General features: G+C 50.6%; 1 protein-coding gene across 1 annotated transcript; it reads left to right on the top strand.

Moving 5' to 3' along the window:
• The first annotated feature begins 16,620 nt into the window (after positions 1 to 16,620).
• PFN1 (profilin 1) lies at positions 16,621 to 24,399 on the top strand. The gene is made up of 3 exons (XM_083472930.1): positions 16,621 to 17,020; positions 22,014 to 22,206; positions 23,894 to 24,399. The coding sequence occupies exons 1-3, from the start codon at positions 16,889 to 16,891 to the stop codon at positions 23,989 to 23,991; spliced, it is 423 nt and encodes a 140-aa protein (XP_083329056.1). The 5' UTR covers positions 16,621 to 16,888; the 3' UTR covers positions 23,992 to 24,399.
• Positions 24,400 to 25,131: the final 732 nt, after the last annotated feature.

Genomic DNA, 25,131 nt, shown 5'->3' with positions numbered 1-25,131 from the left:
TACATTTTGTGCCCGCCACTTGCAGACGCTCCCTTAGCCCAGCTCCCTCTAAAGTCTTGGCCTAAATTTAGAGGCCGCTAAAGGTCAAAGGGTCCATTCCAAGCAGCAGCTTAAAGGACGAGGTGAAACTTTAGCTGCCGCTCACCTTTCACAGGCCTGGCGTGGGGTGGGGGGATCCCTTCTTCAGATCCAGGGGGAGAAGGGGGGATCTGGTATGGGCTGGGGACTCACCGGGCGAAAGGCACAGAAGCTCCGATGGACGAGAGCGGAGGGTTCGAGAAGCGCGGCTTAAGGAAAAGAAAACCAAGGGGTGGTCAGGAACCAGGAGCCAGGGCCCAGTTCTAAGAGGAGGGCAGGTTTTTCGTAGATATTTCAAGAATAACCACAATAAATATGTCGGAAAGATCGCCATCCTGCTACACCCAGTCCACGTTTGTAAGAACCCGTCTGTCCTTCGGAACTCCCCGCCTCTTGAGATGGGGCAGGCGCCTTCCCCGTCCTCTTTCCAGCGCCTGCTAAAACCGTTTTTTAATTTAGCTATGAAATTTAGACGCCTCCCTTCCATCACGAGATTCCCAGGGCGGTTTGCAGAACAAAACCAAATTGTTTTCGACTAACCCAGATGTTTAGAAAGCCAAGAAAAGCTCTAGTCTGTTTTTGGTCCACTTTTGAAAGTCTATAGACATTACTTCTGCAAGTTTCTCCTACTGGTAAATTTAACTCTTCTGAAAACTGCTTTGAGGGTTCGGGTGCTGTTATTTCTCCCCACTTTTTTTTATTTGCAACCAAGCCTTTTCCGAAATGAATGAATAGTCTTCCCAGCCTGCCCGGGGGGTGGATCTGTGTTCCAGAGTTGCCCTGGTGGACGATGAGCTTCCTGGGACCCCAGACCAACGGGCAGCTGGGAATCGGGACTCTGTGTGCGCGCGGATTTCTCTGACCTTGGCACGGCCTCCAAACGGGTCTGGGAAGCTCCGTCAGGCAAAGGTCACCAGGGTGAGGTTTCCTGGCGCGTCTCAGGACCGCCGGCATGGGGTTTCACGGGAGAGGGTTGCAAGGAGCCCAGATATGGAGTGAGGGTGGGTGGGCATGCTGAAGGGCAGCTGCGGGGCCATCTAGCGGACCTGACTTAGACATGCAGGGCGTTTCAGGGAAGCATGGAGTCAGGGAAATGTAGAGTTCGAAGGGACCCCCAGGGGTCATCCAGCCCAACCCCCTGCGATGAGGGGATCTCAGCTAAAGCATCTGGGATAGATGGCCATCTGACCTCTGCTTAAAAGCCTCCAAGGAAGGAGAGTTTGTTACTCTGCACACGAAGATGGGAGAGAGACACAAAATAATAATAATAATAATAATAATAATAATAATAATAATAATAATAATAATTTATTTATACCCTGCCCACCTGGCTGGGTTTCCCCAGCCACTCTGGGCGGCTTCCAACAGAATATTAAAATAATCTATTAAACATTGAAAGCTTCCCTAAACAGGGCTCCCTTCAGATGTCATCTAAAAGGGAGAAATATATATACATTTTTATAAATTATGGCCATTTCAGCCTTCTTGCTTAATGTTTTTAAATATCTGACCGTAGCATCAAGTGACGCTTTCATTTTAAACTGTTGCTCTCGTAATGCCCGTTACTGTTAAATCGTTAGCGGTCTTTATGGTATTTATGGAATTGCTTACGTATTTCCTAAAAATCACGCACTGGGGAATAAAAACTCCCCGAAGCGGTTTACGAAAAAAGGATAAAACCATAAAATTATCAATAAGAAGACTGGACAAACTAGGGAAGACTTTTGAAAAGTTAAAATAGCGATAGGCTAAAAAGCAATGGAAATTGGAGAACTGCTATACAGGTGATATAATGAAATTCAGATAGAGGGGATTTGAGGAAGTCAGTTACCAATGTTAAGAGATTTAGGTATTTGAAGTAATAATTTTCTTATGTGTTTAGTTTAATGTCTTTGTTGTGTGTTTTGTCATGTTTTTTTCCTCTTCTTTTTTTGGTGTGAAAAATCTGGAAAATCAATTTGAAAAATTTGAAAAAATAAAAAGCGATGGAAACTCACACCAGCTTCCGAAATATCAGGACAGGCTTGTCTAAATGAGTATTTTTAGGGCCGTAAAGCTGTATTCCTGGTCTCAAGAGGCGGGGAGTTCCAGAGTACAGGGGCCACCATACTAAAATATTGATTTTTTACAAAAGCAGGAATGGGTATTATGTGGTCGCTGTGACAGGGCCAGCATACCTGTGTGTGGATATGGATGCACAAGGAGACAGAGTTCAATAAGTGGATTCAGCCCCATTTCGGAGTTATTTGCTGTTTGGGGCTGATCCTTGGCGCCAGGACTGCCTCCCCCCATATGAAGCGCCCCGGCCCCAGAGACCCTCATCTGGGGCTCTTCTTTGTGTCTGGAGGGGTACAAGAGGACAGCGGGGCCTTCTCCGTGGTGGCTCCCTCTTTGTGGCACATTCATTCCATATCTTTAGGCGCCAGGTAAGTCTGGTGAACCGCCCAGAGATCTTTAGATGGAGGGCAGTATAGAAATCTAATAAATAAAATTAAATAAATAGGAATATTCCTTTTTAACCAGGCATTTAACTTTTAACTATCTATGGCTTTTTAGAAGTGGGTGGGTTTTAATGTATGTATGTGGGAATTTTTGGTTGTAAGTCGCTTTTGAGTTGCACTGGGCAAAAGAAAGCAGTTAACACTAATAATAATAATAATAATAATAATAATAATAATAATAATGATGATGATGATGATGATGGCAGGCTGGCTTTTCCAGCTGTGGAATCAAAGAGTGGTCCCAATATGGCTATCCCAGGCAAAAATATATAAAAATAAGATTCACCCCAACCTTTTGCGTGGCTTAGCTTGCAACTGTTCAACTTGCTATTTTAAAAAATCAGAATTTTTGGGGGTCCTTTTTAAATGTGGACACATTTTAAATGACCAGTAGTAACTGCAGTCCAGTTTCATGAAGGGCAAACCTATAAATGTTTTTAAACCAATACAGAAAAATCTGCTCACCTTTTCCTGAAATATGGTCTTCTCCACAAATATATATATATATATCTGTATTTATATATATATATATATGGTAATCACTGAAGAGATGCTGGGCTTATGGTGCAGCTGACAGAGAGAGAGAGAGAGAAAGACGAGGTTATTATGGGTAGGGTATAAATAATAAAATTATTATTGTTATTATTATTATTATGACGAGTACTACACTTTGTAAGGAGGGAAAAGGGGGTCTCTTTTAAGAAATGCAGATGCGTCCCCCTCGCCCATCATTAAAATGCAGAGAAGATTATGGGGGGGGGGAGAACTGCATCTGTCGGATTTCTTCCGTTCAAATGGGGTGCCAGTCACTTGGGGGTGAATGATGGACTGACGGATCGATGGCACTGACACCCCAATTTTTCTCTTATTCTGAGGAGCTCCAGGTGGCAGGTACCTGGTTCCCCCCCCCCCTTTCTTGTTTTTAAGTTGTATTCATTCAACTCGTTTTTATTATTGGTTGTTAGCCGCCTTGGCTGGGGAGGGCGGGGTATAAATAAATAAATAAATAATAATAATAATAATAATAATAATAATAATAATAATAATAATAATAATAATTTATTATTTATACCCCGCCCATCTGGCTGGGCTTCCCCAGCCACTCTGGGCGGCTTCCAAAAGAATATTAAAGTACTATAATACATCAAACATTAAAAGCTTCCCTAAACAGGGCTGCCTTCAGATGTCTTCTAAAAGTCTGGTAATTGTTCTTCTCTTTGGCATCTGGTGGGAGGGTGTTCCACAGGGCGGGTGCCACCACCGAGAAGGCCCTCTGCCTGGTTCCCTGGCAATTATTATTATTATTATTATTATTATTATTATTATTATTATTCCTGAATCCCCACAACAGCCGTGCGAGGCGGACCAGGCAGAGAGAGGCGTCAGGGCTGCCCTTTGAGGTCAACCAGGCGGCTTCACGGCCCCTCAATGGGGGAATTCGAACCCCGATCCCTCTGCCCCTACCAGGATTACCCACAACCCCCTGGGCCTCGATCGCCAATCTGCTTTTTTTCATATAAAACCTCCTGCTGGGATATACATAAATATATATATTAATTTATATATATATAAAATATATAAAAACCATAGCATTAATTCCCCATTACAGCCCCTTCCCCTCCCTTGCCTCGCCGGCAACCAATTACCCACAATCCCCCGGGGGCAAAAGAACCTCAGCTCTCACTCGAGGCAGGCTTGGCCTCGGCCGCAAGGCCCCGTTGCCGTGGCAACCGCCCTCCACAGTCGCCCCCCCCCCTTGAAAAAAACCAACCCCAATTTTTATTTCTTTAAAAAAGCCCACTATGGCTTTACATCTATCTATCTCTCTATCTCTCTATCTCTCTATCTATATTGGCAGTGTGTGTTTTTTTTTCTTGGGGGACGCAGGGATGCGCGTACCCCTAAACATTTTGTGAATCTTTGCTGTATTTCCTTTCCCCGATTTGAACTATAAAATGGTGGTTTTTCTAGAGTCAAAATGAGAGTACCTCTAAACATTTTTTTAAAAGAAAAAAAGCACTGTATATAGTGGTGTTTTGCACTGCCGCCCTCATCGAGACGTAATAATCACCGCCATAATTTTATTTTTTACAGCCTGCCCAGCTGGCTGGGTTTCCCCAGACACTCTGGGCAGCCAAGCAGCATCCTAAAGGAAAATATACATTTATGCCCTTGTCGGAATAGAATCCATAGTCCTGAAGGGGCCGGAGGGAGCGACTTTTGGGTGGGCTGGACTACTGCCAGACCCTCTCTCTGGGGCTTCCCTTGGCCTCAAGGCAGAAGCCCAGTTGGGTCTGCAGGATGCAAAATTAATAAATAGTTGGGTCTGCAGGATGCAAATTTAATAAATAACATGGTAGATGAAAGTGATGGACTACATGGAACTGGCGGAAATGACTGGCAGAATCCGAGACCAGGGAGAAGCGTCGGTGGAAGAAGATTGGAAGAAATTTAAAGACTATTTACAGAAATATTGCAAAATTAATGAATGCTAGAATGATGTCAGAATGAAGTTAAGCGGTTTAAGCAGCAATGTTATAAAGGTGTATGTAAAAATGGATTGTTAACAGGTGAGAATCCAAAGTTATAATATATTATGTTAAAGGACTAAGATAAAAACAAAGAGGGAAAGAAATTGCTGAATTAACTACCTGAATTGGAATACAAAAAAGGGAGGTGTGAGGAGGTCAGGGAAACAAGGAAATGAATGTAAGGTATGGAAAGACTGATGTGTTTTTTAAAGTGTTTTTAATCTTTTTTTGTATTTTGTATTTTTTCTTTTATTTTTACTTTTGTCTTTCTTTTCTTCTTTCTTTTCTAATTCTTGTAATTCTTTTCTTTGAAACCTTAATAAATATCATTTTAAAAAAAGCAAATTTAATAAACAACAACAACATCCACGCTCAGAGATCTGCAGACCCTCCCAGCGTCCCAATTTTCCTGGAATTACAGAAGCTGTCTCCATTTCTGATTGTCCCGCTTTTCCTTTTTCTCAGGGAACAATTAAAAGTCTCTGGTGCAAAAAAACGGAGATCCTTTAGGAAAAGCATGGAGTGTGGAAAGAGGATGAAGAAGTTGTTTATTTAGGATATGGATTTAATAGCAATAAGTATAATAACAAGATGCAACGTTAGAAAGGAGGTTAGAAAACCATCCGTCGAGGCTGATGGAGGTCTTAGCCTAGGATAGCCAAAGGTTTGTTATGTTATTTAAAAACGGGGTGTTATGTCTGGAAATATGTGTAAAAACTATATATATATATATGAAAAGCATGGAGTGTGGATTCCTTTATGTTCAAGGGAGCCTCACACTATCTACTCAGAAATAAGTCGCATTGAGTTCAATAGAATTTACTCTCTGCTATGTTCCTATCATTCGCAGTTTCCATCATCATCATCATCATCATCATCATCATCCCTGTTTTCATTAAGAGATAAACGTGCAAAGGGATGAGATCTGCTTCTGGGCCGAGTCCAATGTGCATATACCATACTTTTCCATGTATAACATGCCTCCGTGTATAGGGCTACCCCTATTTTGGGGGACTCAAATTTAAGAAAATGGGGGGGAGATGCTATCCGTGTATAAGATGACCCCCATTTTTTAAACATTATTTTAGAGTAAAAAAAAAAATCCTAGTCTTATACACCAAAAAATACGGCAAATTATTGCTGTTATTATCACTTATAAATTATTGCTGTTATTATCACTTATTAAATTGGTGCAGAGATCTCAGGCCGGTTCACAAAAAATAAAAGGCAAGATAAAAAAAACACAAAATCCACAGTGAAAACAGAAATGGACCAATTGCGCTCTCCCACAAACATAATAATGATGAAGATGATGATGATGATACAACCTTGCAAGCTGTATTGTGTCCCATCAGCAGAGGAGGGGTTGGAGGCTGAGGGTGGCTTGCCAAAAATCACCCAGAGGGGACCCCCCAAGGTCATCCATTCTGACCCCCTGCAATTCCCCTGGACGCTGTGTTTCACCCGCCCCGATTCCTCCCCTCACCTCGTGTCCTGGGGAATCTGTGGCTGGAGGGCTGCAGAGCTGTGTCCCGCCATATTTCCCCCTTTCCTTTAAGGCCCAGCACAGGTCTTAGGGACCAGCTGCCCCCCCCCCCCAGCTCAGCATTGTGACACAAATAATGGAGTCCCCTCCCCATTGTGTCCCCCCCCCCAGTTGCCAGGAGGGAGGGAGGGGGAAAAAGGACTCTGGGATATTACTCTGCTTGGAGCAGTTCATTAAAGCTCATCAATTCAGAGAAGCATAGAATGGGACCCAGGCGTCATCTATCCCAACCCCTGCAGGAATCGCAACTCCCATTCCCCCCCCAAACTTTTTTTTATTGGTTTTCATAGAATCATAGAGTTGGAAGAGACCACAAGGGCCATTTTCACAAAATTATGAACAAACAAACACATAAAACAAACAAACAATCATAATTCATAACCTTATTAAAAAATTACACTTATTAACATTGTTAAGTGACTTCCTCGCTTCCCCTTGGTTGAATTTCATTGCATGTCCTTTGGACGGTTTTCCAAATCACAGTTCTTATAAAGTTTAACTTGAACATTAGCATCCTTAGATCTTTTCCTTTTGAAATTAAACATATTAATTCATCACTTAACTTGAGTGAAATCCTAAGCCAGTTAAGTATCTACAAGCTATTTCCAATTAATTTAACTTAACATTTTAAACTAAATAATCATTAAATTTAATCCAATCTTCCTGATACTCTTCCTCCTTCTGGTCACGGACTCTTCCGGTCAGGTCGGCCAGCTCCGAAAAATCCATCATCTACATCTGCCATTCTTCCACCGTTGGTAATTCTTGCGTTTTCCACTTTTTGGCTAGTAAAATTTGAGCAGCAGTTGTAGCATACAAAAATAATTTAACATCTTTCTTGGGCAATTCCAAGTCTGTTATTCCAAAAAGAAAGGCCTCTGGTTTCTTTATAAATGTATATTTCAACATTTTTTTCCAATTCATTATAAATCTTTTCCCAGAAGTCTTTCACCTTGGGACAGGTCCACCACATATGATAAAAGGTTCCTTCCTTTTCTTTACATTTCCAACATAGATTATCACAGTTATGATATATCTTTGCTAATTTTACAGGGGTCAAATTCCATCTGTACATCATTTTCATTATGTTTTCCTTTAGCAAAGTACATGCAGTGAACTTGATCCTTTTTCTTCCACAATCTTTCCCAATCCTCAAACATTATATTATATCCTACATCTCTTGCCCAATCTATCATCACAGATTTAACTTGTTCATCTTTTGTATGCCACTCCAGCAATAACTTATACATTTTAGATAAATTTTTACCTTTAGTATCCAGCAACTCCATCTCCAACTTAGATTTTTCAAAAGCAAAACCATTTTTTCTTATCCAATTTATAGGAATCACAAACTCCCATTGGCTGAGTGGCTTGTAATCCGCCCAGGGAGATCCTTTGAACTCAGATTTGGGCTCTTCTGCAAGGAAGGATGATACGCTTAGAATCTAAGGTCTCCAACCAACACACCCACCCAAGAATCCCGGAAATGGCAGTTTGCACAGAGCTACAGCGCCTAGCGCCCACAGCAAACTACAGTTCCCGGCATCTTTGGGGCCAGGCGAGAAATGAGCTTTAAACGGCAGGCTTAACGCGGTGGAAAGATTGTGAGTCATGGGGTGTGGAGTCTGCGTAGGAACAGGGCCGAGTTTTTTATTGCTATTAGCTTACGATGTTAATATTGTTTTATAGATTATAAACGCCGCCTCGATTTGTTAATCGTATAATATGGGTTTTCCTGCGACATCTGACTCATTAGTAGAAAAACTGCATTATGCATTCTAAACATGGGGCACCAGATGGCGCGGGTGAGAGCCAAGGAAAATCTAAGCAATTTTCCATTGTGTTTTTCCCCCCTCTGGTTCTAACAATTGAATTTCTGACTTATTTATAGCGTTTCCCCCCCTATGTGTTGATCCACACAGTGTTTCCTTGATTCTAATTGTTCCTCCGGCAATTGGTTAATTTGTCTGTGTTCTTTACGCTTTACTGGCGACGTTCTATCCTGCTGATGCTCGAACTCAGGACGCAAGGGAGAAACGTGCGAAGAGGAAGCCATGCTTGCCAAATCCACACTGTGATCAACTCTCACCCAGAAACCAATGTCCCCACTGTGGAAGGACGTGTGGGTCCAGAATTGGCCTCCACAGTCACTTACGGACTCACTGTTAAGGCCACGGGTATGCAACCTAAGGTCCTTGGGCCGCAAGTGGCCCACGGGCCGCCCCAAACTGAGCCACCCGCTTGGCGAGTCCCTGTGCGCTGCGCTAAACCCAGAAAGTGCGTCTGCGCATGCTCAGATGCTGAAAATTGCGCCTGTGCAGACGCCGGAAATTGTGTCTGCGAAGACGTTAGACCGCCCGATACCTGCAGGGCTCTCAGGTCGGTTCACGGAATAAAATCAGAACATAAAACCACAAGATGCAGAATCAAAATAACAACAGCAACCACCCAATATCCCCACCTGCGCCCCCCCCCCCAAAAAAAAACATGTTAAAAGGGCATCAATCACACCAACCCGCTCTCCACCTGGACTGAAAAGGGAGTGCAGGTTTGGGGCTGGGGGACCGTGGCAAATTTGGGGGGCAGGAACAGTTTGCAGCCCATGTATCTCAACGGAGACGTGTGTATCTGAAGAAGTGTGCATGCACACGAAAGCTCATACCAAGAACTAACTTAGTTGGTCTTTAAGGTGCTACTGGAAGGAACTTTTTTATTTTAACGGAGACGAGAGTAAACGTCACAAGACCAAGATATCCCATTGTTCCATTGTTTGCCTCCTCCATTCCCCCTTTTGTTTATTCTGCTTAATTGGGAGTTGAAAGAATATAATCCCAGCAAGAATCGGCCTTTGTTTGTTTCCCAAGTGCATCGTCTGGGTGGGAATTTGTCTTCTTACAGGAGGTGGAAACTGAGCGACCTTTTTCGGAGATCAGGATGCCGTCCAGGACACGGTCAGGATCAGGCCAGGAAAGCTCATGGAATCCTAGAGCCGGAAGGGACCTGAGGGTCATCTAGTCCAACCCCCCACAAGGCAGCTGCCCCTTACGGGCTCCGAACCTGCAACCTTGGCGTTCTCAGCACCTGGCTCTCACCGACTGAGCCGCCCAGCAGGCGTCTGGGGCTCTATTTTTACGACTGGTGACAGGAGGGAGGCCTGGCTAGCATCTTAACAGAGACCTGCGCTGGCAGCCAATTTGCTCCGGGGCCGAGTTCGAGGTGTTGCTATTAGTATACAAAGCCCTTAACAACTTGGGACCAGTTTACCTGAAAGGTCGCCTGACCCCACATGTGACTACGAGCACTTCGGTCAGGGGAATACCCGTTCCACATTTGCAGGAACTGGATCTGTGCCCTCTGGAACTCCCTGCCACTTGAGATCAAGCAGGTGCCTTCCCTCTCCTCTGCCCAGATGCTTATAGGAAGTTGAGGCGACGTCCTCCGTTTTTGTATTTAAACTTGTGTACGTTTTAAAGGGTGGTTGCGAATATTTCTGGATTTTCTCCTTTTATCTTCCTGTGAAGCACTTTGAGAATTTTTTTTCTTACCCTCCAGAAGCACATAAATTTCACGGAACAAACGAAATAAAATCGTTGCAACTCAATGGGAAACAGATCCCATCATCCGTAGCTAGCAGGTCCAGTGGTCAGGGATGATGAGAACTGTAGTCCGAAGACAACCCCGGACTGGATCCTAAACGTGCCTTTTTATAGGATTTGGCACTCTTTTGGGACAACGGAGCCATCGTTTTTTTCAGGACAATCCTAGCAAATCTGGAATGGGACTTTCTGATCAAATCACGCTGCTTTTCTGACCTTGGACTCCGTTATTTCGACCCATTTGCAACTGGACTCCTGGACTTCTCTAGCTTTCTTTTCCCTCTCTTCCTTTTCGTCAGTCGCTGTTGTCGTTCCGTCTCTTTTCTACGCACGATACAACAAAATGCTAAAACGAACTTTCTTTTTTCTTTTTTTAATTCTTTATTGATTAAAAATTTCCATATCTATACAAACATTATATGCTATCTCTTTAAGTATGAAGAAAAAGAAAATGTAGGGAATAGATTTTTTTTAAAGGAACCAAAAAGAGGAAAAGAAAATATAAGTAAAGAAATAACAAAGATACGAAGTAAAAAAAAATCAAGAGGAAAAGACAACATTATTTACACAACAAAAGTGTTCATCGACACAATCCTTCCCATCCTTCTCATTATACTGTAATATATTCTTTTTTAACACAGATTTGCATTGTATATCTACTTTGTATATATTCCTCTAATTGTTTTCTTTACAAACATCACTCAATTTCTGCTAATATGGAATTATTTGTACAATAAAGGCTAAAACAAGCTTTCGAAGGAAATAAGAAACACGTCCGGCGTCTTATCCTAGGGGTTTAAGTTGATTAGCAAGGATGGGACTTAACCTCGGAGGTGTCCAAACCCGGTAATCCCATCAACCAGGTCCAGGTTTGCTAAGTGGCTCAGGCTGCAAACAGAAAGCCATGCAATTTAGGTAGCAAAGCTGCAATCTTTTAGGGTTGCCAAAAGCAGAACACGGGCCCAGTTGCAAGAAAGGCAGGTCCCTCTGGGGCCAGCAGCTGCCCCACATCAAAGGGGCAGCAGGAGAAGGGAAGCCGCAAGCTCCTTTTGCCCAGACAGGAAGTGGGGCAGGGGGAATTTTCCGAGGGGCGGCTGCCAGGCAGCAAGCAAGGACTCCGGGTTGCAAAACAGTTTTGCGGTTCTGGAGGTTGAGGCCTGGCACGTTGCGCTGCCGCCTTCGTGACGCTCCATCTCCTCTCTCTGCCGGGTTTGGCCACTGCTGCGTGAGAAAGCAGAACCCTAGAATGGAAGAGTTGCAAGGGACCCCCCAAAGGTCATCCAGCCCAGCCCCAAGCAAGGCAGGAATCGCACCCGGGACAGGAAGGACACCACGTCCTGTTGTCACAGGGGCTGACCAGACACTCGAGGTGGGAAACGTGCAAGCGGGATTTGGATGCAAGAGCACATCTGTCCCGTCCTGTGGTCTCCCGTAGAAGTGCAGAGTCGAAAGGGAACCCCAGAGTTATCTAGTCGAACCCCCTGCGACCCATCGCTGTCGCCAGCTGGGGAGGCGGAGAGGAGAATCTGCTGGATCCTCTTAGAAGGCCATCGCTGCCTCTTGTGGGAGGGAGTTCTGCAGTTTAACAGAGGGCCTTGCAGGGGCAAATATGCCGCCACCACTCTTAACGGAGAAATCTGAGGGCTCCCTTGGACAAAAAACAAGGACCCCAGCCAGGAAGACCAGAGCAAAACAGCAGCCAGTTGGCTTGGTCTTGATTGAAGACTGTCGCCACAGGACTCCCACCTGCCACCAGGTGGAACAAGACGGAAGCCCCAAACAAAAGAGACCCCAAACTTTGATTAGCTGCTCATCCCCATGTTATACCCCCCCAAACTACATCACTCATACATCATGGTTACATCATGGAAGGGGAGGTCTGGTGGCAGGAATCTGAGCATCCTGGACCCTGCCCCATGGTTCCCCTTGCCCTCCACCCATTAAGTGAAACGAAAGAAATATTTACATTTCCCTGTTTCCCAGCCAAGTTATTCACACCCTTTTGTCTTCATCTGGGTTTGTTATTTCTGGAATGGCCACCTGTCTGGCACTCAGGTATCAGGATGCCAGGGATTATCACTCAGGCAGAGGGGCTGCTGAGCAGCTGAGCTCACAGGTCTATAGGAATTTCTGAGGTTTTCCCAGTGAGCCAGTACATAGATCCATTGATCAGTGAATTCTTACATTTGGTATCGTGCAGCAAAGGCCCTTTGAATAGATAGGAAGAAACTGTGTTGAAGTGTTTTGTGGGGACAAATCACAGAAGTCACAAAAGCGATTGTGCTGGTTTTGGTAGTGGGCTGCAGGTGCAGGATATCTGCTGGAGGGGAAACACCCCCCCAACCTATACATAAATTCCTGAAACAAAATTCCCAGTGCAGAGCTCCAGTCCAGCCATTGGGATCTACCAAGCTCAGCTTTGTCTGGCAGCAGCATCTCTCCAGGGATACAAGCAAAGGGTTGAACCCAGGACAGCCGTCTGCCTGCCACACCTTGCAGGTAAGACCAGATGTGTCTGTGTGGATGACACCCTGGTTTCTCTCTCTCTTCGAATCATAGTCAGAAGGGACCCACGAGGGTCATCTAGCCCAATGCAATGCAGTTATTATAATTATAATTTTATTATTAATACCCCACCCATCTGACTGGGTTTCCCACTCTGGGCGACTTCCAGCATATATAAAAACACAGGAAAACCTTTAAAAGCTTCCCTATACAGGGTTGCCTTCAGATGTAATATTATGATTATTTACGCCATTATACCATTATTTAAATAACTTACACACAGGGTGTGAAATTAGTGGGAGGTTTTGCATAATGAATACGCTTCCCCAAAAGATCTGACTATTTGCAGGAAGGAAAGTGAAAGGAAAACTGGTAACACTTTCTTTGACACAACATTCCCTAGTTTCCCCCATGACCTGGGGCTCGAACCCATGACCTTGAGATGAGCAGTCTCACGCTCTACCGACTGAGCTATTTGAAATAGTTGGAAGGGACCCCCAAAGGTCATCCAGGCCAACCCCCCGCAATGCAGGGATATTTCTGCTGAATGCGGTACTCGAACCCAGGGCCCTGAGATTCAGAGGCCCACGCTCTACCCACTGAGCTCCCCCAGGGTTCAGACAAGCAGCCGACAGGGAAGCAAACCGTTCTGCCGGGACGGAAACCATGGCAATCATTTCTGAAAGGCTGGCACCCTTTGGGTCTCAGCTCCCGGGGCAGAAGATACACACAGGCCCCGGAAGTGGGTGCATCTGGGGCTGTGTCCGGACTGATTTCCCCCAGGGATAATTCAGCTGCAATTCCTGCCTAGCAGCGGGTTGGGCTAGATGACCGTGGGGGTCCCCTTCTGATTCCGCAATGCCAGGATTCCAGTGTTATTTTAACCATGGAATTCTGTATACCCATTTTACAGCTTCTCTTCTCTTTCAATCTCCACCTGCTCTGATCACCGCTCACGCATTTTGAAATGAAATGATGATCCAAACTGTCCCGCAGAATAAAGATGCAGTCCGCCCTTCCAAGGCAGCTCTGGGCTCTGCTTGGGGCCAAAGGCCCCCCCTTCGTATCCAAAGAGGGGCAGCCAGGCACAGGGGGGCCCCATCTCTTCCTGCAGGGTTTGCACCCGTCTCCCCAGAGGCGCCGCTCTGGGCTGCCACTGCTTCCGTTGAGACGCAGCAGCTTTGTTTGCCGATGCTGCGTTTGCATTTTTTAAATATGAAAAAGGGAAATATTTGAGGCTGCTCTGCTTTCCCCTCCTGGCTTGAGTAGGGCTGGCGGAACTGCTGCCTGTGGGCGCTGCTCTTAACTGCCTGCAATCGATGCAGAATAAATCCAGGAAACTGGCAAGGTTGGGATCCGCTGGTCCCAAGCAGTGAGAGAAAAATTCTCCTCCCTCTCTCGTGACCCTCGTTTTGACCTGCGGAACTCCCTGCCACAAGAGGCGGCCAACAACCTGAATGGGCTTTGAAAGAGGCCGAGACAGAAACACAAAAGGGCTTGGCTTCAGAATCCCTATTGCTGGGAACCACGGGAGGGCTGGGTTTGAATCCTGCTTGCCATTTCACGCAACGGGCATCCGCTTGGCCCTTGTGGGAACAGGACGCCGGGCTCGATCCTGCAGCCTTTCCTTTGTGCAAGCCCCAAAGCAGGGCCTACTCAGGTGTGCAATTGTAGGGATGAGACAAATCTCCCTACCTGGTTTTGCATTATTACAGGCACACAAGAGAGATGCAAAATTCAGCTTTTTCTCTCCCCGTACTTCCAATTTTCTTCCTGTTGCACCGGCTCCGTTTGGCCACCAGAGGAAGCCGCCCTTGTCTCCCTTCGCCTGCCCATGTATGGAGAAGAGAGAGTCTCCTGGAGGCCACAAGAGCCTCTCTAGCCCGGCATCCGGTTCTCAACGTGGCCGACCAAAAGCCGGCTCCGAGTGCGAGAGCCGCTCTCCCCACTTTGGTCTCTGGCAATTGGGACCCAGAAGCACCGCGGCCTCCGACTGGGGAGGGCAGAAAGCAGCCCTCAAGAACCCTCTTCTCCGCCAGGGATCGGGCCCCATCCTTTTTGAAAGCCAGTGGCAGGGAGTTCTGCAGTTTAACTCTGCGCTGTGCAAAAAAGGGGCTTCTTTAACCTGTCCCAAATCCTGCAATGTTCAGCTTCTTACGTAAAATCATAGAATTGTAGAGCTGCAAGGATCATCTAGTCCAAGCCCTTGCAAGGCAGGATTATTTATTTATTGCCAACCTCGCAGGGTCGAAAGCACACCAGTGCAAGCAGACAAAGAGGTACCACTGTGGCAGGAAGGTAAATGGCATTTCCACGCGCTCTGGCACTCATCACGGTGTCCCGTTGCGCCAGAAGCGGTTTAGTCCTGCTGCCACGTGACCCGGAAAGCTAGCTGTGGACAAACACCGGCTTCCTCGGCCTGAAAGCGAGATGAGCGCCGCAAGCCAATAATACTAATAATAATTAGTCACCTTTGACTGGACTTAACCGTCCAGGAGTCTTTTACTTTTATCCTTTTTACCTATTCATTTACTGCACTGCTTGGAGAGCTCAGTCGTTATGAGACACTTAAATCTCCAGGGTCATGGGTTCGAGTGTCTGTTGGGCAAAAGATTCCTGCATTTTAGGGGGTTGGACTGGATGGCCTTTGGGGCCCCTTTCAACTCTGAAGTTCTACCACTGACATCGCCAGGTGGAACACACATGGTTCTCATCCAGTCCTCACAACCACCCTGTGAGGCAGGCTAGGCAGAGACTGGCCCCCAAGGTCACACGCTTCAGGGACGAGTGTGGAGGAAGATTCGCACCCAGGCCTCTCGCATGCGCTAGCTGACACCCTGAAGCGCTGTGCTTCCTCTGAGGGCGTGCAGAGCGCATCCCCAGGAGGCAAACAGGTGGGATATAAATGCAGCAGGTTAAGAGAAGGAATGGGTAAGCACGTGCGCTGTGGGACCTCTTCCCGACACCCCCCCCCACAACCACACACACTGTTGCAATGCCCATGCATGCTCCGAGTGCGATTCCCGCACACTTCCCTCCTCTCCCCTGTTGCAAGAACCGGCTAGCTTGCAATTCTAGCCCAAGCAAACGGGGTTCTGGTGTTTTTTTAATTTTTTATAAATTAAGAGCCAGCTTCCACAAAAAGGCAGGTTTTCCTGGGGAAATGGAGGCAGAGAAACTGAGGGAAGAGGCTCTGGTTGGGGTGGAATCTTGTAGAGGTGGAAAAGGGACCCCATGCGGTCAGCTAGCCCGACCCCTGCAATAAAGGGATCTCCTTGCCCAAACATTGGATTCGAACCCACAACCCTGTGATTCAGAGTCTCTTGCTCTACCGACTGACCTGTCCCGCTTCATCCCCCGGAGCGTGGCCCATGGCTTGCCTCGGGAGCACCCACCCAAGGGTGCCTGGGTGCCAGGGGCTTGGGAGATTTGCTGCTGATGAGCTCCAGCCCAACTTGGGGGCCACCGTAAAGCAGACCGTGCTGGCCTAGGTGGGCCTGATCCACCATCAAAGTTCTCCTTAGGAGCCCAGCTGGCAAAGCAGAGGGAATCTGGGTCTGCAAGGAATTATGGGGAGGGGGTTTGCGCGACGGAGCGATGCAGGGAGCGCACGGAGGGCTGCAGAAACGGGGCGCTGCCGAAAACCAGCCAGGCTCCCGCGCAGCATCAGAGGATCGCGGGGCCAAGTCTGCGCAGCTCCCGCTGCAAAACTTCCCTTGCAAAATGCAACGCGGGCAGAGCATCCCCCGAATGTCGCCGCCGCCGCCGGACGGGGCGCCCCCTGGCTCGCAAGGAGGGAGCTGCACTTGGGGGGCGGGCGCGCGCGCGGGGCGTGTGCGCGCCCGGCCTCCCCGCCCCGCTCCCCGCCCTGGGCCGGCCCCTTCCTCCGCGCCCGGCGCCCTCGCCGCCTTGTGCTCGCTCGCCGCTCCGGAGCAGCGCCAGATCCGCTCGCGCCGCCGCCCGCGCCACATCCGGATCGCGCGTCCCCTTCTTCCCCCGGGGTCCCTGCAAACAGAAGGAAGCCGCCGCCGCCCGCCCCGTCCAGGCGTTTGCATCCGGGCCCAGCAGCAGCAGCAGCCTCGCCTCCTCCTCCGTGCGCGCCTGCATCCCTCCGCATCGCCCTCCGCGGCCATGAGCGGCTGGAACAGCTACATCGACAACCTGATGGCGGACGACACCTGCCAGGACGCGGCCATCGTGGGCTACAAGGACGTTCCCTCCGTCTGGGCCGCCGCCCCGGGGAAGACCTTCGCCAACATCACGGTGCGCCCCGGGGTTGCGGGGAGCCAGGGGGGGCGTGGGGGGGCCGGCCTGGCCGCCTAGGGATTTGCACCGGGGGCGGGAAAGAGGAGGAAGGGAAGGGGTCCCTCCTTCGAAGGCGCGCCCCGGGGCGCTTGGGTTCCTCCGGTTGCTTCCTCCCGGGCGAAGTTGCGGGGGGCGCGCGGGGCCTCGACAAAGCCGCTGCAACGAGGCGCTACCTGGGCGACCCTCCCCCGACGGCGGGGTTGTGGGGGGGGGTAAGAGAGAGGGAGGGAGGGGCTTTTCCTGCTCCCCCTCCCCCCGTGCGCCTTTGTGCAAAGCGCCTCCGCCACTTCCTCTTGCAAAGTCAGCCTGCAGGCCCGGGAGGGGGGGGCGTGGGGGAGGGGAGAGGCGCGCGCTGCTCGGCCCCCGCAATCGCGGGCATCCCCCCCTCTTCTTTCATCTCCTCCCCCCCTTTGCATCTTGCCCTCTCCCCGTTTTTTTTGGGGGGGATGGGGTGGGGAGAAGCGCGCCAGGCGGCCGCGGTTCCTGCTTTGGCGACCGCCACCGCGCCCTGCCCGCGCCCAGCCCGGGAGAGGAAATGACTCAAAAGCCGAGGGGGGAGGAGAAGGAGGCAGGCCGCCCCTCCCCCCTCGGGGGGGAGGCAGCTGGCGGGGGAGGGGGCAACCCACCCCCAAAAAAGACACCCTCCGAGCGGGTACCCCTAAACCTCTCCGTGCGTAATGGGATTTCTCATCCAAGGCCCAGATTTGCGGGGGGGGGCGGGATTTCACTCCCGGCTCCCTCGGCGTCGTGGAAACTTCGGCGGGAGCGGGGCCAACTTTTCCACTCCCCCCCCCCGCCAAGTTTGCATGGCTTCCAAGCCGCTTCCCGATCCCCGCGGGCCACACCCAGGCGCCCGGGGGCCACGGCCGCCACGTGCCTTTGTGCGCGGGGCGGAGGCTGAGCCCCGGAACCTCTCTTGTCCTTCTCTCTCTCTGTCCCCCCCCCAAACCACTCCGCGATTGCGCAAGGGCGTCTAGCCGGGGCTGACTCGTGGCCTGACCCGCCGCGCCCCACCCCGGCCCCCCCACTTTGGCAAAGGGGTCTGGAGATCCCGGCCAAACTCCTCTCCCGCTTTCCTTGTTCGGATCCGCCACAAAAGCGGCTCCCCATTCCCGGCAAAAAAAAGAAAAGACTCTCTGAGCTGAGTCTTGGGGGGGGGCACGACCTCCCTCTGCACCGTAGGGCTGGCTTCTTCACACCCCCCCGGATGTGGGGCAAGCGCGCCTCCCTCTCTCTTTCTCTTTGCAAAACAGGATACAGGTGGGGCTTTTGCGCCGCAAGAAGCGTCGCTTGGAGGGAGAGACTTTCAAGAGCGCAAGCAAACATGCCCCCCCCCCGCACTTCTCTTCCCTCCCCCCCCCTTGCGCAAAGGCCGGGCGGAAAAGAAGTTGCAAAGTTCTAGAAACTCTTTTTCTCCCCCCCCCTTTCTCTGGGGCGCTTCCGGCGCGCAGAGTGGAGCCCGGAGGGAACTTTTGCAAAAAAAAACCCAAACCGCCCCGTCGGGGCATCCATCGCCTTGTTGGGTTTTTGGGTGCCCCCCCTCTCCTTTCTTCTTCCCTCTCCCCCCCCCCAAGTGCCACGTCTCCAGACCTGGATTCCTTTCAGCTGCGGCTAATCTCCGAGCAATCCCGGCTCTGGGCCTCTGGCAGGAATCTTTGGGGGGGGGACGGGGACGCGAGAGATTTTGCTGCGAGGCCTGGGTACATTTTTTTGCATTTTCCTTGGAACTTTCCTGCGGGGAGAGAGGGGGGTGTGCGTGTCTCCCAACCCTCCATTTCCAAAATGTGGGGACTTGTGCAAATAATAAAAATACCCCCCCAAAAAATCCAGATTAATTCCTCAGTTCCTGCTTTCCAGATCCTGAGCAAAGGATCCCTTTTTCTCTCCCCCCAGCCCTGGAAGAATCTGGAGGGATGTTTTGTTGGAGCTCCTTTTGGGGTGGGGCCCAAAACAGCTGGCCTGGGGGCGCCCCCTGCAAAGGATCCACTGTTGATCCCTTGTTGATCCACCTTTAGGCTGCATCTGAATGTTTTAATGTTGTATTTTAATCTTGTTTATTAAGTTGTACTTTAATCAACTTGTTTTTGTTATTGGTTGTTAGCCGTCTTGGCTGGGGAGGGCTGGGTATAAATAAAATTTATTATTATTATTATTTAGGATCCACTGTTCTGCCTCTGGAGGAGAGGATCAAAGGACTTTAAAATCTCCTCTCTCCCCCCCCCCTTGATGAAGGGGATCTGTGCCCCCTTTGCTCAGTGCTGGGGGGGACGAGACCCCAAAATATCATTGGAGCCCCAGCATCTCCCCATGATGGGGAGGGGAAGAAGGGGTGCCCCACAGAACTCCTAACCCCCCCAAAAGAAGGCCTTTGCTTCAAACTTCCCAATTCCCCACCTTAGCGGAAGTGCAACTTGTGGGGGGGGGCGTTTCTGACTTCTTCCGCAGTTTCTCACTTTTCTCCAAATTTGGCAATTGAGCTTCATCCCTCCTGATTTTTTTGGGGGGGGGTGTTATGTGAGTTTGGGGGGGGGCAGAGATGGGGCCTGCCTTTTGCAAAAGTGGCCACTTGGGCTAGCTAGCCTAACCCCCCCAACCCAGAGATCCCCCCCTTAACCGACTGAATCCTGGGGGGGTCTGTTGGAGGGACCCCATTTCTTCCCTCTGGGGGGAACTGGAAGGGTGCACTGCCCAATCTTCCTCTGTTCCCTCCTGTCCCCTCCTCCTCTGTTCTGTTCCTCGGAGGGGAGTGCGGCGCAATGGGCGGAGGCGGCCAGGCCTGCCCCCCCCCCCCGCTGCCTCTTCCATTCTTCCATCCACTCAGGGAGGCTATTCTGTGTGTTCCTGCAGTTAATGTGCAACCTGGGAACCGGAGTCGCTGCCAGCCCTGAACTGGCACGGTGGGGGGGGGGGGATAAAATAAAGCTTGCTGTGTATGCACTCAGCCCTCCTCCTCCTCCTGGGGAATTAGGGGCAGAGGAGAGAGCATTTTGGGAGGAGGGGTAAAGACGGGGGGCTGGATGACCCCTGGGGGTCCCTTATCCAACGGGACAATTCTGAGCTGTGAACTTTTTGCTGTGTATAACAAGGTCTCCTCTCTCTGCCCCCCCCTCTAAGCAGGGGCATCATTTATTAGAGCGCAGCTGGGGGGTGGCAGTAAGCCCAGAGAAAGTATTTGCAGGGCAGGGTCCACTTCAGATCCCCCCCCCCCAAAAAAACTGACGGCCTACATATCTTGGGGGCAGTAGGCTGCCTTGACGGAGAAAGTACCAGCAAATTCTTCTGCCTAACAGCGGGTTGGGCTGGATGACCTGGGGGGGTCCCAAAATTCCAAATGGAGACATCTTTTGAGCAGCTAAAAAGGAGGCGGGGAGTTCCTGCAGTTGTTCTCCCCCCCCCCAAAAAAGACCCAGCCATCCCTTGAGCTATGGGGTGTGCTGACTACATTCCCTTCCTTGTAGTGGGGGGGATGGAACTGCACCCCTAGATAATGGGGGGCTTCCAGAGGCCATGGCAGCAAGGGGGGCCTTAGTCCTGGGTGGAGAACGACCTCCCCGTACGTAAGCACGCTTTGGGCGGGAAATTGACCCACAAACTGGACTTAGCCGTGTCCAAGTTGGGGGGGGGAGCCTGGAAGAGACTTCCTCTTCTTACCCCCCCCCCCAAGCAAAAAACCAACACCCCTGGATTTCCCCTGTTTTCCTTTGGGTCTTAATGGCCAGGCCAGGAGACAGAGGGCGGGTTGTTTGCAGGGGCAACAGGTGCTGGGGCTCCATTCCAGCTTCCAAGGGGGCAGGAGAGAAGGGGCTTAATTTGGGGGGGGTTCCTTCTGTCCCTCTGCCCTCCATCCAGACCCCTTTCGCCCCACAAGGAACAGTTGCTGCCTGCAGCTGCTTTTTGGGTGTCCTCAGACGCAAAGGTCAGCCCCAGGGCTTGCGCTGCCCCCTTGCCCTCCCCCCAAAAAGATCTGCCCCCCCTGCATTGGAGGGGGTTGGGCTAGATGACCCAAGGGGGTCCCTTCCGGCTCTGTTGCTCTGTGACCCCCCTGAACCCCCATCTCTGGTTTGGCACTGAAGTCCAGTGGTCCCCAAACTTTTTTGGGGGGCGCAGAAAACTCACACCTAGCACCCCCCCTATTTTTCCACAAAAGCACTGCTCAGATGAGAGGCTTGCATTTTCTCCCCAAGGCAACAATTTAATTGTCCAATTAAATAAAAAATAAGCTATTTAGCTTAATTGAGGAATAATAATAGTTTTACTATTTTCTATGTTTTATTTTATGTATTTATGTATTTTTTTTCTCTTGTTCTTTACAGTACATTCATAATTATACCATGTATATATATGTCTAACTGTGAATGTATATTTCCCTTATTTCTAGTTGTGAACTCACAACACAGCTTCTTCTATTTTTTATTACTTTTAAATTGTGTTGTACATATTATTCACTTATTCCCCATAAATCTTTTCTTAACTTTTTGCATTGACCGAAGTTCGTAAATAATTTTACTATTTCTTCTCTCCCCCCCCCCCCCAAATAATCTGGCTGGCTTTCCCAGCCCACCAAACTGGCAAACTTGATCCAAACTTTGCTAGAATCCTAGACTTGAAAGGGCACCCTGGGGGTCATCCATCCCAACCCCCTGCGAGGCCGGAATTGCAGCTCAAAAATAACCCCCGAGAATCATGGAATCGTAGGGTTGGGGTTCCAGCGGTCATCTAGCCCAACCCGCTGGCTCAGTGTGGGTCTCGAACCCAGGACTGTGAGGTTCTACTGACTGAGGCACATCCAATCTGAATGCTAAAGTCATTTGGGAACCTGTGGTTTAGTTTTGGGGGGCGTGACTCAGTACTGGGGGGCTTTGGGGTTCCTTGGGATGCTCAGTGGGTCTTTTTGGGGGGGCTGTCAGGCCGTGGATCCTCACTTTCCCCCCTCTTCTTTTTATTTCGGCAGCCGGCGGAAGTGAACATCCTGGTGGGCAAGGACCGGAGCAACCTGTTTGTCAACGGCCTGACTCTGGGCGGGCAGAAGTGCTCTGTCATCCGGGACAGCCTGCACACGGACGGCGAATGCACCATGGACCTCAGGACCAAAAGCACCGGCGGGGCCCCCACCTTCAACATCACAGCCGCCATGACGGCCAAGAGTGAGTTAACCTGGGGGGGGGCACACCCCTTCCTCTCCCCTCCCCAAATCTCCTTGCAGCTGTCCATCTCTTGCAGAAGGGACGACTTGCATTCTTTCCCCCAACAGCTGTGGGGGTTTTTTTGGGGGGGGTGTCCCTCTGCTTCAAATGGGGGGGTGGACAGCTGTTGCTAATCCAGCCCCCGGCTGGGCAGAGAAGGCGGCCTCTGTCTTGCCGTGGCAGCTGCAAGGGGTCGTAAATCTTGCTGGAAGGATGGAGGGTTGGGACCCCTGGGGGTCATCCAGCCCAACCCGCTGCAAGGCAGTGGAGAAGAGTCTGGCACCTGAGGTTGGGGCGCATTGTAGGGTAGGTAGGGACCCCCGGGGTCATCCAGCTCAACCCCCTGCCAAGGTAATGGCTGTGGGGTCAGGGATGGTGTAGCATTGCAGGGGGTTGGGATGGATGACCTTCAGAAGTCCCGCCCAAGTCAAATTTGGCATCCTTTGCGTGGCATGGCTTCCGGCTAGCGGGGTGTCGGCTGCTCAACTCGAAAGTGGCCCCCAGTTCTGGCTAGAGGAGCCCTGCATTGGGTTCCCCCCCTCCAAAAAAACCCACCCTTCAGTTGCACCTTTGAAGAGTCCTCCTGGATCAGGCCCACCCTAAGAATTGAGATAGACTTCCTTGGGACCTGGAGGTTCTCTGGAAGCCCCCAAAATTATTATTATAATTTAATTTAGTCCTTGTTGCCCCAGCCGCTCTGGGCAGCTTTGCGCAAAATCTAAAAGCCTCTCTTTCCTCTGTGAATTTTCCCTGCCCGATCTGTCTGCGCTTCCTGCTTCTTGTGGCAGGGAGTTCCGCAGTGGTTCGCCTTTGGCCCACAATTGCAGAGGGGTTTTCCACTTTCCAAGGCTTCTCCCTAAATTTCCCTGATTTTGCAGGACCCATAAACAAGTCCAGGGCTGTTTATTACGTCTTTATCTCTGTCAGAAGCTGCCCAGAATGGCATTAGTACCCTTACTGTGGTTGGACTAGAACTCCCATCGTCCCTGACTGCTGGTCCTGCTCACTAGGGATAATAGGACTTGTAGTCCCACCCCAGCTGAGGGACCCCCATGGAAAGCAAGCCGTGCAAATTTGGTGCTTCTGAAGTTTGGTCCCCAGCCGTGGTTGTACTACAACTCCCATCACCCCTGTACACCGATCCTCCTTGCTGTGGACGATGGGACTTGTGGTCCGACACCCGCAGGGAAACCCCACCATTGACGGCGGCACCGATTCGGCGCTTCTCGATCTCTTCCCCCACTGTCTCTTAGACTACATCTCCCATCATCCCTAGCATGGGAGTTGTAGTCCTTGCAGAGGATGATGGGAGTTGTAGTCCTCGCAGAGGATGATGGGAGTTGTAGTCCGACCCCAGCTGGGAACCCCCCCCCCTACGGAAGGCAAAACCTTTTCAGCGCCCCTCAGCCTTGCTGCCGGGGGACTCCATCTGCCACGACCACCGACTTGCCCATCCCACTCGCTGTGGATGATGGGTTTCGTAGTCCCTCTGCCCCAGCTGGAGAAAACTGCGATTGGCGGACCTTGAGCTGGAGAAACGTAGCGCCTGGGTGCAAATGGACCCTCCCTTCTTCTCCTCCTCCTTGGGTGGTTGGGGGTCTTAATTTCCTTTTTCCGCTGACCCCCCCCCTCTCGTTTCTCCCCCCAGCGATAGTCCTGGTGATGGGCAAGGAAGGCGTCCACGGCGGCTGCGTGAACAAGAAGTGCTTTGAAATGGCCAACCACTTGCGGAGGTCGCAATATTGAGGCCCCCCCTTGCCCCCGCCTGCGGTACTACTGAGGGACCGGGGGGGAGACACGATGCCCACGGGGGCTGCCACCGCCCGGGACCCCCAGCCCCGCCCCGGCCTGACCAGCGTGGGACACCCACCCCCCCGGCGCCGGACCGCCACTCTCTTCCTCCTCTCCTTCCTCCCCCCACTTTTCCTGCTTTCTCAACGGTTGTTATTTTTTTTTCTACCCCCCCCAAAAAAATCGCACCCCCCCCCGTCTCTCCTCCTCTCCCCCCTTGGGGCCATTTTTTTCTATCACGAGAAATCCTTATCGCTGCCAAATTTTCTGATGGTTACAAGGTGTAGCTTTTTTTGGGGTTAAGAAAAAAGAAAACTATATTGGAACAAGACGAACGAAATAAAAGAGAAATTGAATTCTGAATGTGGTTGTGGTTGGTGGTGCTGGGGGGGGCGGCGGGGGTCGTTGAGGGCTGGCGCCCAGCGCAAAAGGTGCTGGGGTAACTGGGAGCCCAGTTTGAAGGGAGGCAGCAGCAGCCAAAGCTCTGCCCACTGAGCCTCAGGGCCGCTGAGCGGAGGGTCCAGCGCTCTAACCACTAGGCGTCCGCTGCCTCGGAAGTTGTCAATGGACAAAGAGTTGGGGGAAGAGCCAGGCTTGGGGGCAGGACTCCTGGGTCCCTGACGCCGATGACAAGGGCCCGTCTCCCTTAGGCTGCGGGGAACAATGGTTCAGTCGCAGGCCCAGCACAGAAGGCGCCTGTTTGGCAAACAATGGGAACCGCCAACCGAGGTGCCTTTGTCCTCCTTGCAGCCAGAAGTCCTGGTTGCGCCGGGCACCTCGGGGCGGGGAAGGAGGAAAGCGCGGCCGGGCCGAGGGTTTCTGGCAGAAAAGGGTGCGCAAGACACCTTGGCACCCTCCAGAACTATAACTCCCGCCAGCACATTGGGGGCCATGAAGGGAGTCGTAGTGCGGAACGTCTAGAGGGTGCCAGGCTGTGGGGCGCCAGCCCTAGCAGGTCCGGTTGCTCTGCGCGACATCGCCGTTTTAGAAGCCAAGCAGCCAGGCGTTCCTGCGCTACAACTCCCAACCTCTCCTGCAGGGAAAGGGGGCGCTTTGCTTTCCAAGGGGTGGCGGCAGTGGGCATTGCACTGGACC

The sequence above is a fragment of the Podarcis liolepis genome (genome assembly GCF_965112155.1).
Source record: "Podarcis liolepis genome assembly, chromosome: 13".
In the NCBI taxonomy this organism is placed as follows: Eukaryota; Metazoa; Chordata; class Lepidosauria; order Squamata; family Lacertidae; genus Podarcis; species Podarcis liolepis.
This window is presented reverse-complemented; position numbering and strand designations above follow the sequence as displayed.

Coding starts and splice junctions, on each gene's coding strand:
- PFN1 (XM_083472930.1), top strand. CDS start 16,889: ATGAGCGGCTGGAACAGCTACATCGACAACCTGATGGCGGACGACACC. Junction 17,021..22,013: donor AGACCTTCGCCAACATCACG/GTGCGCCCCGGG, acceptor TTATTTCGGCAG/CCGGCGGAAGTGAACATCCT. Junction 22,207..23,893: donor AGCCGCCATGACGGCCAAGA/GTGAGTTAACCT, acceptor TTCTCCCCCCAG/CGATAGTCCTGGTGATGGGC.